The sequence below is a fragment of the Artibeus jamaicensis genome, unplaced genomic scaffold, assembly GCF_021234435.1.
Source record: "Artibeus jamaicensis isolate MK-2021 breed Jamaican fruit bat unplaced genomic scaffold, CSHL_Jam_final contig_936, whole genome shotgun sequence".
NCBI classification, from domain to species: Eukaryota; Metazoa; Chordata; class Mammalia; order Chiroptera; family Phyllostomidae; genus Artibeus; species Artibeus jamaicensis.
In genome coordinates, this window is record NW_026522017.1 from 381648 (window position 1) to 394184 (window position 12537).

The following is a 12537-nucleotide window of genomic DNA, read 5'->3' on the forward strand; positions in this document are numbered from 1 at the left end:
CTCATTTTTATGAGATTTTTTTTAGTGTTTATTGTACCTTATGATGTTCATTGCTGGGTGCCATGGGGATTTGTAGAGTTCAACATTTTTCGTTGTGATTTTTTAATTGATAACTATGTATCAGTACAGAATGGAGTATGGTTTTAAAGACACCTTTTAACTACCATGGACCATGAAGGCTTTCTGGAGAAGACAGTATTGAAAGTTGGACTGCTAAGTCCTGACCCGTGTGGCTCAGTGGGCCGGGACATCGCCTGCAAAGTGAAGGGTTGCCAGCTTGGTTTCCAGTCAGTGCGCATGGTTGGGTCGGGGTTTGTCCTTGTTGGGCGGGGGATGGGGGGGTGGTGCAATCAGTGTTACACTCCCTTTCTCCCTCTCTTCCCCCTCTCTACAAATAAATACATCTTTAAAGAAAAGTTGCACTACCAAATCCCTTCACAATATACAAAAACAGCTTTTGCAGCCAGAAGGAAATACTTCATAATTTCCTCCAAAAGTGAGATTTCCTTTTTGTCAAGTAGTATTCAAAACAAGAACATCTTTAAACAAGCTTGTATATAATCATTTTTCAGCAACTTGAAATACCTGTTTAGGGAAGTCAGATTTTTCTAAAACACTTTTTCTGAAAGAATTTATATATCTTCCTACTGAATATTTTAAATGTAGGTTGAATGTGATTTTAATAGGAAGTTTCCACTTAGTTTTGTACATCAGAAAATAAACATTTGAGTTCAAACTTCCTGCCCAGACACTTAAATTTACAGTCACTTGTGACTGTAAATTTACTGTGCTTTTAATAACTCAGATCCAAAGTTGTTTCGCCCAAGACCAATGGAATTTATAAAGAAGAGTGGAATCAGAGGCACAATTTGTGGAGCGGGTTTGAAGTCTGGGCCTGTGTGTCTTAGGGAACAGAAGATGCCCAGTTTCCCAGCCGTGCACGTGGAGCAAAAACCGAAGGCTGGTTCTTTCGTTACTATCGTGATTGCGTTCTGGCTGCTTGGGCAATAGTCCACTCTCCTCCCTCACAGTTTTTCCAGACAAGGCATCTGAGTCCTAGAGAAATTCAGGGACTGGTTCCCTGTCACCGTGTTGAGATCAGGGCTGTAGGACTAGGTCTCTTGATTCCTAGGCTTTTTCTACCATAGGAAAAGAAATGTGAGAGAAACCTGGAATTTCAAGTATTCACCAAGGGTTGGTTTTTCCCAGCCTCACGGGATCTCTCAAAGAATGTTGAGGTATGGCTCTTGCTTTCAGGAAGCTTCTGTAACGCAGTTTCCCATGAATTTCCAGAAAATGGCCAGTGCCTGCTCTGGTAATCCCGCCCCTCCTTTTGTCTCCTTATGTGGTCTCTATTCTACTTTGTTTTCTCTTATTTGCTCCGTTTTGTATTATTTATCTCTAGGCAGCTCCAAACCCCCGCTGTCGCCACCTACCTCCTCTCTTTTGGTACACACTAAAGGTGGCTAATGCAAAGAAAAGTTCTGAAGGCAGTCAGTCATCAGACGACATGATGATTATTTTAGATGAGTCTCAGACCCTACTATGTGGAGAAAAATTTGAGTTCGTACAATTGAAGATTTAAAAAAAATCCTCACCTCAGCATACATTTATTGATTTTTAGAGAGAGGAAGTGGGGGTGAGAGGGAGAGAGAGAGAGAGAGAGAAGCATTAATGAGAGAGAAATATCATTCAGTAGACTCCCGTATGCGCCCTGGTTGGGGAATGACCCTGCAACCTCAGGTGTGTGCCATGACCAGGAGACAAACCTGCAAGCTTTCGCTGCACACACACGGGTGTCCGACCTATGGCTCAGGACAGCTGTGAATGCGGCCCAACACAAAATCATAAATTTACTTAAAGTATTACAAGACTTTTGTGTGTGATTATACGTTGCAGTGTATTTAATGTGTGGCCCAGGACAACTTTTTTTCTTCTTCCACTGTGGCCCAGAGACACCAAAAGGTTGGATCCCCCTGGCAGGACGATGTCCCAACCAACTGAGCCACCCAGCTGAGGCAATTGGGGCTGTTTCTGATGTTGCTTCCTTCTCTGAAATAAAAAAAAATATTCCCTAAAAATTATGTACATCCTAGTTTTCAGCGTTTTCACTTGTAAAAAATTTCTACTTTGGCTTTATTGATTTATTTTGACAAAACAAAGGAGGCACTTTCAGGGGCAGCTTTGCTTTGAGGCCAGACGGGTGGTTGGATGGGAGATGCTCCTTCGACGCGAGTGCACACAGTGTGTGTTTATTCAGGGTAACTAGATAATAAAGTTGATTATTATCTTGAGATTTTAAGGTCCGTTCAGGTGTGGACGTTAAGGGACATCACCAAACGCAGCGTTTTCTTCCCGTGCGTCCCATTGCCTGATGGCACATGGATTGAGCTGAGCTTTCTTGCATTCCCAGTGGATGAGAATATAAAGGAGTGTTCTTTGTAGTATAAACTGCTATAAATGTTTGTTAATTGCTTGATTTGGAAGAAACCACTCATCTGTGTTTGTTGTAACCTAGTTAAATGTCAAAAAAATAATACTGAGAATGGAGTTGGTTCCGGCGTCCGTTTGTGTCTGTGAAAGAATAAACAGAGCCCCTGCCCTCAGCTTACACATTCAACTTGACGTGTATAAACAGGCAGTATGACACTCCAGAAGAGGAAAAATTTTAGTGCTTGTGTTCCTCTGTGATTTCAGACAAAGTGGCCATTATTATACTAAGTGCCATGGTGATTGTCAGTAGGATAGATTTTGTCTTGTAGTGAATTCGTTTCGCTGTTTATCTGGAGTGTTTTTGTTGTATTTTATATACCGTGGCAGTCACTGTGTAGAATTCTGACATGACATGTCTGATGTTGTGCCTGTCCCCAAAGACTTTATTTGTTAAAGGGGAAATCCAAGAAGTGAAAGTAAGCTTGATATTTGATTAACTTCTGGGGATTTTGTAGGCAGATTCTATGGCATTTGGAAAACTTAGATGTTGTATGATGTAAGGAAACTTGGGTGACTTCAGGTCATTGATCTTCAAGGGTAATGTCATACACTCATATTTTTCTTTTAAATAAATATTATAGGAAATTCCCTCCGGTTAGTTAATTTTAGTTGTTGTAAACTAGAGGCTGGTGGTTCTTCTTTCTCAAAAGTATGTAATTTAAAGAAATGACAGCAGAAGTCTCTTTTTTCAAAGATTTAAGTATTTAAATCTGATCATATATTTGTACTACTTGCTGTCACAGGGGCCAAGGTTTATGGGGAGGAATTGAGGGATTGTATTTGGCCAGTATTTATTTGCTTCGAACCTGGGTATTTTGGTCTATAATATATTTAAAGTGGAAAAGGACAGTATTTCTTATGTTTTATCCTATAATGCTTGCCTCTAAGTACTTCCTTACCACATGTATTGTCTTCAGGTGGTGCCTGGATAGCTTCTGGCCATCCTTTTTCAGTGTGTTGGGCTTGTCATTTAATCAGTTGGGTATGAATGACTCTTTCAGAAAGGCTGGTTTGCATTTCTCCTTTACTCACTTCTGTGGCAGGGCAGTGCTCACCCTTTTTAGGGGAAAAGTTACAGCAGAGTTGTGCAGAAGGTGTCGCTCAGGGGGGGCTTGCTTGGCTGACTTCACAAGACTGCATCATGGTGGCATTTACATTCATGGATTTACCACTGTCTTCCTGTTGGTATTCAAACTGGGGTCAGAAACTAAGTATTGTCCAACAGTTGGTGCTTTGCAAAGCAGCTCTCTTTAACAGAGCTCATGAGAGCTTTTGTTTAAAGCCAAAACATCCATTTATTAATTTATTCCTGGACTATCTGTCAACAAGCCAGACAGTTGTGTTGGGTCGACTAGACCATTACACTCCCTACTGTTGTTAGGCTGAGAAAGGAGCCAAATTGTGAGGTGCTTTTCAGTGAGAACAGAATCAGGACACGGCAGAGTAGTTATGTGATGCCAACATTTAATAGCACTGAGCTCCGACAGCCTTATGGATACATTTCTAGAATTGGATGTGGGGTGTGTGTTTATAAGTGTTGAGTTGGCTGAAAAGTTTGTTTAGTTTATTCTGTAAAAATAAGACACATTTTTCATTTTCACCAATAACATTGATTTGGATAAATTGAGTATGTGGGCTTTCTCCCACTATTGGCTTCTAGTGGGCAGAGGCCCGGGTGCTGCTAAACATCTTCCAATGCTTAAGACAGTGCACAACAAAGAATTCTTTGGCCAAAATGTCAATAATGCCAAGAAATTTTGCAAACCACTTTTGACATGTACAATCGGTCACTGCACCTGCTCCGTCCACTGCACAAACCTTTTTCGTTTTTCCCTTTCTTGAAATGATCAAAGATAATATGCCAAAAATGTTGTGTATCTTTTCCCATCTTCCATATGAAAATGGCTGCACAAAAATTCACCGATTTTGATTTTTTCTAAATGCACACATATGACAGCTGTGACAATACAGTCTAACAAACTTGTTTGGAAGGAGGTTAAAGACAACGAAGCACTGCTGGATCCATCAATGGGAAAAATGGAACAGACTTTTTGGCCGACTCATTACTTAGGTATTGTCAGGTGTGTCAAATACTCTTCTCTGGACTACAATCAGCCTATTACTCTAGTTGCTCTTTTTGACTCCTCACCCACTTCAGGTGGGCACTGTCTTGAGGTATGTTGATGAAATCAAGTTCCAGTTAGATCTTTTGGGGCATGGATGATTGGGACTCCCAGTGACTTCACACAGCTCCACCGTGATCTGTGGTAATTTCAGAATTGCATTCACTGGGAACAGTCTAATTTTTTTCCATTTCATTTTGTGGTGTGTGTGCAGGGGTTCCTTACTTTTGCTCCCAGGTGTAATCAGTTAGTTTCTCCAGGTCACAGTTTGAGTAGCTTTTGACTATACATTTGAGCTCTTTCCCTTGATTTGCTATTTATAGAGGAAAGCAGGAACTGGGGGGAAAAAAACCAAACATTACAGCAAATACCTGATAGCTTCTTTCGCTTTGCTCAAGACCACTGGTGTGGAAGATGTGACTAACCTAAACAACAGCTGAGCTCCTCCAAAACAGGCATTCAGAGTGTCTGGGACGAGCCCAAATCAGCGTTTCCTAGTGCTGGCCCTGCGGGACATACGTTTCAAGTGGCACGATGGATGGGCTATGGAGCGACGCCAACCCGGGCGATTCATCAAGATTAATTGGAAGAGTTCAGAAGGGACCTTTGACAAACTCTTCAACATTTTTTTAAATTTTATTTTTGAAATATATAATCTTCGCTAAATGACAGACCCTGAAGGTTGATTGGTTTATTTGGAGAAGAAAATGGCTGTGCTTACGAGGCATCTATTTATTATTTAATTTTGCCCACTGTTCTTCGTATCAAAACAGTTTGCATTGTTTCTTGTGAGCATGAGCAGCAGGAGACATTTGTGTTTCCACAGTTCCCCTGTGAAGCACACTGTGGCCCTCTTCCAGGTTCAGCGCTTGCTCTTTAGGTGAAACCGCCGTCTTTTTACTAGGGTTCATTCAGGTAGCATTTAAAATGAGAATTAGGCTCCAAGCCATGCCCCTTTGATGTGTAACGACTTGTTGGGAAGATGGTTTAGCTCCAGTACACTTCAGGATGGCTTTCTCCAAAATTCTGCTCAGGGTATTATTTTCCTAGTATATCTAGGTTTATTTGTTTGTTGGTGATTTGTTTGTTTGATTGGTGTTGCCCAACGTGCTTCATTGCTTTGAGGAGAGAGTGGGTCCCACCAGAAGGGAGGAGGAGGAGGACCCTCGCTGGGAGTCTGCAGTTTGGATTCTGGCCCTGCTGTTAATTAGCTGCCTGAGCCCAGGCACATTGGCCTGCCAGGGTCTCTATGTCTTCATCAGGAAAACAGTGGGCTTGGAAAAATACATACGGGCCTGGCCCACATAATAAGAAAGGTCACCCTGTGTACTTAGAGTTGTGGGGTCTGTGGATGGTAGTGCATCGAGACTCTGTGCTTCTCAGTGATCCCCACAAAGCCTGTGGTTGGTCTGGGGTTGAGAGGCCGTGTAGGGGGTTCCACAGAGGCCGTCTGAAGCTCTCAGGCGAACTAGGCAGGTTTGGAAGTGCTGCTGTATGTAGGAGTTCTCCCTCCCTTCCCAGCTCTCTCTTCTCCTCTTTCTTCATTCTTTTTTCTTTCAGGAGAAACCTGCTTGCCTTCTACCTTCCTTTCCTTAGTGCCTTAGCAGTGGTGCGGTAGGTAACACAACCCACTCAGGTTTGTTAACTGTTTGGAGTAGTCCATCTCATCTCAGTTAGCGCAGGGAGCAGAGAGCTGAGGGAGACTGCCAAAATGATGAAATAATGGTCCTTTTGTCTGTCTCTTGCTGTCTGGATGGTTTCAGGTTTCATCTTCGGCCTGGGCCATTGTGTTGTTTTTACATTCTCAGTACAACCCTGTTTCAAACTACAGCTGGTTTATTGAAAGGATTCTGCCCTAATGACACTGGCCTGTTCTGCTTTCCTCCCCACCCCGCAGCAGAGTCAGAACTCTTTGTAGTAAAAACCCAGTCGAGTGTGGGCTGTTTGATCATGTCCCCTGACATCAGTTTTAAAATGTGTTCCCACTGTGTTTATTTTGCAATGCTTATAAGGTGTGTTGCTTTCTAATAGTCTTCCAAAACGTTATCCGTGTGGTTGTATAATCAGTAGCACCTGTAAAACATGTTGCCTTTGACCATGTAGCTTCCTTCTTAACCATTATCTTTTTGATTCTCTATTTTAATGTTTTCTTTTGGTTGGGAGGACCCGTGTTCCTATGCCAGACACCTTACAGTAATGTGCCTAGATTTACCCTCATAACTTTAATTAGATGTGGAATGCGGAGAATGCACTGTTGTGGGTTTTTTTTTAACTTTTATAGTTAGTGAACTTGTGATCGCTTCATTAACAGTTTCAAAACACTCGTGTCTTTAGCATTTAGTCCCCCATTTTTATTCATAAAAAATTAATGTGATGTTCAGGGTTCCCTTGTATTATCTTAAAAGATGTGTTTGTTTGAACACAAGTTACCACTTGTGTCAATATGCAAGTTATATTCTAACTTTCGGCTCTATTCTCTCCCTTCCTTTTGTTTTTAGAAGTGAAGAAGTATTGAAGATGTTGAAGGCTGTGCTGAAGAAGAGCCGAGAGGGAGGAAAGGGAAGCAAGAAGGAGACAGGTGTGTGCCCGGGAGTAAGCTGGGTGGGGCAGGCGTGGTGGGAGTCAGGGCATCAGGGCCCTGTTCTGGGCCGGTGGACGTCACTGCCCGGGAATGGGTTGTCGAGAAGTGGCAGGCACTAGACAACAGCACACTGGTGCCTGTGGGAATGAAACACATTTTTACATTTTGTAGAAGTGACTTTGAAAGCTGAGTTTGGGTTATGAACCAAACCCCTCTTGCAGACTTGTAAGGTTCATAATTTTAACAGGTCATTCAGATCCGGAGTTCAAGTTCTGGATGTTGTGGGATAGCATGTGTGTCCAGGAATTTGGTTTCTAGGAAACCTTTTCCCTTTTCCCACACACAGTTGCAGCTTATGTGTTCGACCATCTGCTGGCTGACAAGGCCTCATCTTCTGAGTATCAGATTATCCCCTTAACAGGTGTAGCCTCACTCATTGCCAAACTGCTGGTTTTGCAGTTTGATGAGAGCTAAGTACTTAATTTGGCCTGGATTTCACTTCTGTCTGTAGAGTGTTGGGACGTGTATCAGTGTGACTCTCCATTGCAGTCCCTGTGATGAACTCTCCTCCCAAGGTTATTGTGGTGGCCACTCAGTATTCCACCCTGTTTCCCTTGCTAGAGAAACTACATATCGTCTACCTGTACTGAACAATAAAATCCCGTTAGCATGGGTTAATCTCCCTGACATGTGCCATTTCACCCTAAATTCATGTGAATCCAGAGTCAGAGAATGGCTGGTTTTCCAAATTATTGCATGTTGAATAACATCTCAGTTCTTGATTACCCAAATATCACTGAGTTATAGTTAACTCCTTACTGTAAGAGCTCTTGTAATACCTTGTGTTGATATTGTTAATGTCTATTGTTTTTGTACTTATAGATAAAGCAGATTTACAGACTTTTTGACTTTGGAACCTAGACAAATTCTTTATTAGTTAACCATGAAACCAAGTCTGCAAAGTGGCAAACTTACCCTAAAAGTCCAGTTTTTGTTGTAAACTTGCTGTTAAGATTCTGTTAGAAGCATCTCATTAATGTCCAAGTAAGCAGATAGAAAGAAGAAACCAGCTTTTATTGACACACACAGGATACCATAGTTAGCTCTTAACCTTAGAAAATCAGCCCCTAGCTATGAATAATTTTCCTATGGAGAATTTTCAGTTTACATAATTCCTATCCAGAGGGGCATTCACCCTATGTTGGATGATGGCCAAAGTATGCTTGTCTTTATTTTTCTGAAATCAGTTAAAGGAATCTTTTTTTTTTCTGTTTTGTCTCATCTGAAACTCATCCTGGGGGCTTTGTTGTTTGCTGCTTTAGATGCCTTTGTAATTTTAAGCACAGAGTTAGATCCTAAGCTCTCTAGCTAGAGCTACCAGCCAATGATCAGGGTCTCCAAGCCAAAACTCCACACTTAGTACCAGTCTTTTACAACAGACTACCATCCTTTATGGCCAGTCCAGACATGCAAAATAACAGAATATGATTTTCAGCAACCTGCCTTTTGGATAGGCCACAGAACGAACATAGTTTACATATGGAACTTTCAGTTGTAGAACATGTGATTTTGGGTTCAATTCCCCCTTTGGTCATTAAGAGCAACTACTGTTTCTTTGGAAACATTTTTTTATAATAAGTCCCACACTATGGCTTTTACTAATGCAAACCAACTTGAAAAATCAATGGGAACCTTTCTCATAAAACATCTGTATGGTATGTGCCTTTTTCCTTTTAACTAGAACCCAGTTATATTAGTTGGGGAACAAAGCAGATGGAATTTTAAATATTGAAGTTATATCACAAGATGATTGGGGAAAATACTTGGAATTTGACCATTCATATGCTCAGCTCTGTGCCAACTCTCATTATATAAGTAAATCATAGCTAAGTTTCTCCATAAATTGAAGCTGGCTAATCTGCTGAGACTGCTCTGAAACTTGGGTTATAGTATCTCCTGCAATATGGAAAAATTTTCCTCTACTGTTCCCAATTAAAAACAATCTTTGTTGCAAACACAAGGGAAAATTCATTGTTATGTATTTAACTCTCATAGAAGTATAGGAAATATTTCAGTCTAAAATATTGAGTTATGCTTTCCTATCCTTTGTGGATTATTTTTGGCAGACAATTTTGAACGATACTTTTATGTTGAACCTATTTTTAAGAATTTAGAAAATAATCACTGACTTAAATATAGCATTCTTCAAATGAAAGCAAGTATGTTTCATAAGTACTGAAAAGTTATGTCCTCAGCTCTTACCCCTAAATGAAGATGTCACATGTACATACTATAAACTACTGGTGAAATGTTAGCAGGTAATGACACTCGAGTTATATGTATGTAAAAGTTTTTGAAATATTATGTATAGTGAGATATTAAATTGTTGAAAGCCATTGCATGAACTCTAAAAATATCCAAAGTCTTTTTTATGATTATGCTTTTTTACCTAGGAATTGCTTAAAGCTGAGCAAAAAAATGTTTTCTGGAGGCTATAAAATCACACCAGAGAATGTAGTATTAAAAGCTTTAGCCCTGGCTGGTGTAGCTCAGTGGATTGAGCATGGGCCTGCGAACCAGACAATCGCGGTTCGATTCCCAGTCAGGGCACATGCCTGGGTTGCAGACCAGTTCCCTGCAGGCCAATTCCCAGCAGGGGACGCATGAAAGGCAACCATACATTGATTTTTCTCTCCCTCTCTCCTTCCCTTCCCCTCTAAAGATAAATAAATAAAATCTTAAAAAAAAAAAAAGCTTTAGAATGTGTTTTGAGAAAGTAAATTTGCCTTGTCTTCATTCCATCAGGGTAAATGAGCACTGTCTTTCTCTTGACCTTGACTTGGGCGGGGGTAGGACTAAGGGTACCAAAATCAATATTTAAACCATAATGTGGGGAGTGCCAGGTTGAGGGCATGTATTTTTTTCTCTCCATGCTGTTGTGTTAGGACCTTGATCTAAAACAAGCAAACGAGGTGTTATCTTTATTTTGAAGCTCCCTGGGGAGGCCTACAACCTTCTACGACATTTCTTTATTTTATGTGACCTTTGCTATCAGAACACTTTCATGTTACTATTACTAAACTTATTTAATTTGAATATGAAATAATTACTACATTCTAAGAGTGGGAGTATCCTGATGTTAAATCTGGGCCTAATAAGATTTAGAGTGAATATAAGAGGAAATTGGTATCTTTTCTGTGCAGCAGCACTGTTTAGCAAATGAATAGGAAAAAGGAGTCCCATTTCATAATAGAAACAAAAAAATTAAAATGTCAACCTGAGAAGAAATGTTCAAGCCTCATATTGAAGAAAATACTAAAACATTACTGAAGGACCTGAATAAATGGAGAGAAATACCATATTCCTGCATAGGCAAATTAATTTTTTAAACCACTAGATCTTAAATGTTTTCTGTACATTTCATTTAATCTCTAATGATATCCTCTTTTTTTTTTTTTGAAGACTTTATTTTCTTAGAGCAGTAGGTTCACAGAAAAATTGGGAAGGAAGGTACAGAGATTTTCTCTACACTCCCTGACTCCACTCCTACACAGTTCCTTTCATTATTAACATCCCTCCTCAGAGTAGGACATTTGACAGCTGGTGAACATCCATTGGCATATCATCACTGCAGTCCATAGTTCACATGAGGGTTCACTCTTGGTGTGATACATTATTTTGGTTTAGACAAATGTATAATGAAATGTACTCGCTATTATAGTATCATATAGAGTATTTTCATTGTTCCCAAAATCCTGTCATTTTTCTGAACACAGCATAACCAGTGGACTTAAACATTTATCTGAAAGACTAAATGTTCAAGAATAGCCAAGAAAATTGCATATGTGGGGCAAGTGCATCTAAATGATTGAGCCTGGTTTTCATGCCTGGGTTCTAGCTGCAAGAGATGCTGGGCAAGTGTGGTATATTTGGACTTCTTCACTTTGGTAGGGTAAGGTGGACTTTACCTTCCACCAAAATGTGCATTGGAGATGATATTTCAGTTATAGACATTGGACAGGTCCCCTCTGCTTCAAAAAAGAACCAAGCACAGAGATCTAGTATAGCTCATATATAACTGCTGCTCGGGGTAGCCAGCCTTTTGGTGTCTCTTGACCACACTGGAAGAAGAGTTGTCTTAGGCCACACGTTAAATACACAAACACTAATGAAAACTGATGAACAAAAAAAAAAAGATTTTAGGTAAATTTACAATTTTGTGTTGTGCGGCATTTATAGCCATCCTTGGCTGCATGCAGCCCATACCCCATGGGCCATGGGCTGGATAGCCCTGATGGCTTAACTAGTGTTTTGGACCTTTTTTTCCCCTGTTGGTCTTCAAGAAATGAATGTAATTGTATCTAACATCAATGCTATAATCTAAGCCCACAGTTGGTCGTGTTTTTGTTTTTAACCCTGGAGATAATGACATCATTTCGGAATGACTAGAGAAGACCTCTTGCCTTCCTAGAGAGGGTTGGTCCTTCTCCCTCTCTGTGCAGCCCTTCTCCTGCCCTCTGCCAGGCGGGAATCCATAGTCCTTTGCCCTATGCACCTCTCCTAGTTACTACCTATTGGTTTGGAAGTAGCTTCAAGTTGGGCAGAAGAGCAAAGGTCAGTGAAATTTTAATTGTGGTCCTGCCTCAATTAAAAATATAGACTGGTGAAGGAAAGGTTGCTTAATATACCAAAATAATTATTAGTCTTTTCAGTCTAATTATCTGTGTTTTTTCCCCAGCAGGGGGCCTTAGTTTGAAGCAATTTATTTTTTAAAAAAATTGACCTTCACCTTTTCATTGTTAAAACCCAGCTGGTTGGCTAAATACACTTGTAATGGTGTTAATTAAGGCATTGGATAGTCTCTAAGCTTGAATGTGTACTGAATTAATCTGTTAGCTTTGCATCTAATCCTTCACTTTGAATTTGTAGTAAAAGGAAGCTGTTTGCCTCTAAAGTTTAAAAGCCATTGATGTGATTGTTAAATGTGGTATTTTAAGCCATTCCAGGCTGCAGTCTGGTTTTCAGTGGTACCGTCTAAAAAATGCCTCAGTACAAACGATGCTTTGTTTTATCTGGAAAATACGAAGCTGTTTTTGATTAGTCTGTTCAGCATTGCCCATTTTCTGTGGTTGTGGACTATTATTTAGGAATTTAGTGCAGTGAGTGTCTTGCTGAGCTCTGGGTATTTAGTATCTTGTTGTTAACTGGCCCCAACAGTGTTTCCCAAACAACAGAATAAGCAAAAGTAATTCAGTGTAAAGCTATTGTATTTCTTCTTACCAGGCCATTTAAACAAATTCTGTAAACTATTAGGATATGATTTAAAGATAGAATGGAACC

General features: G+C 40.3%; 1 protein-coding gene across 4 annotated transcripts in view; it reads left to right on the plus strand.

Annotated features, from left to right (window-relative positions):
* The window catches only part of TANC1 (tetratricopeptide repeat, ankyrin repeat and coiled-coil containing 1), a 222223-nt gene that overhangs the window by 62856 nt on the left and 146830 nt on the right, over positions 1–12537 (plus strand). For all 4 annotated transcript variants that reach the window (XR_008389666.1, XR_008389667.1, XR_008389668.1 and 1 more), the window contains exon 3: positions 7115–7194. Coding sequence is in view for 1 of the 4 variants with exons in the window: in XM_037140442.2 (XP_036996337.2) it covers positions 7134–7194 (61 nt within the window). In the remaining 3 variants the exon portion in view is untranslated. The remainder of the gene's footprint in view (positions 1–7114; positions 7195–12537) is intronic.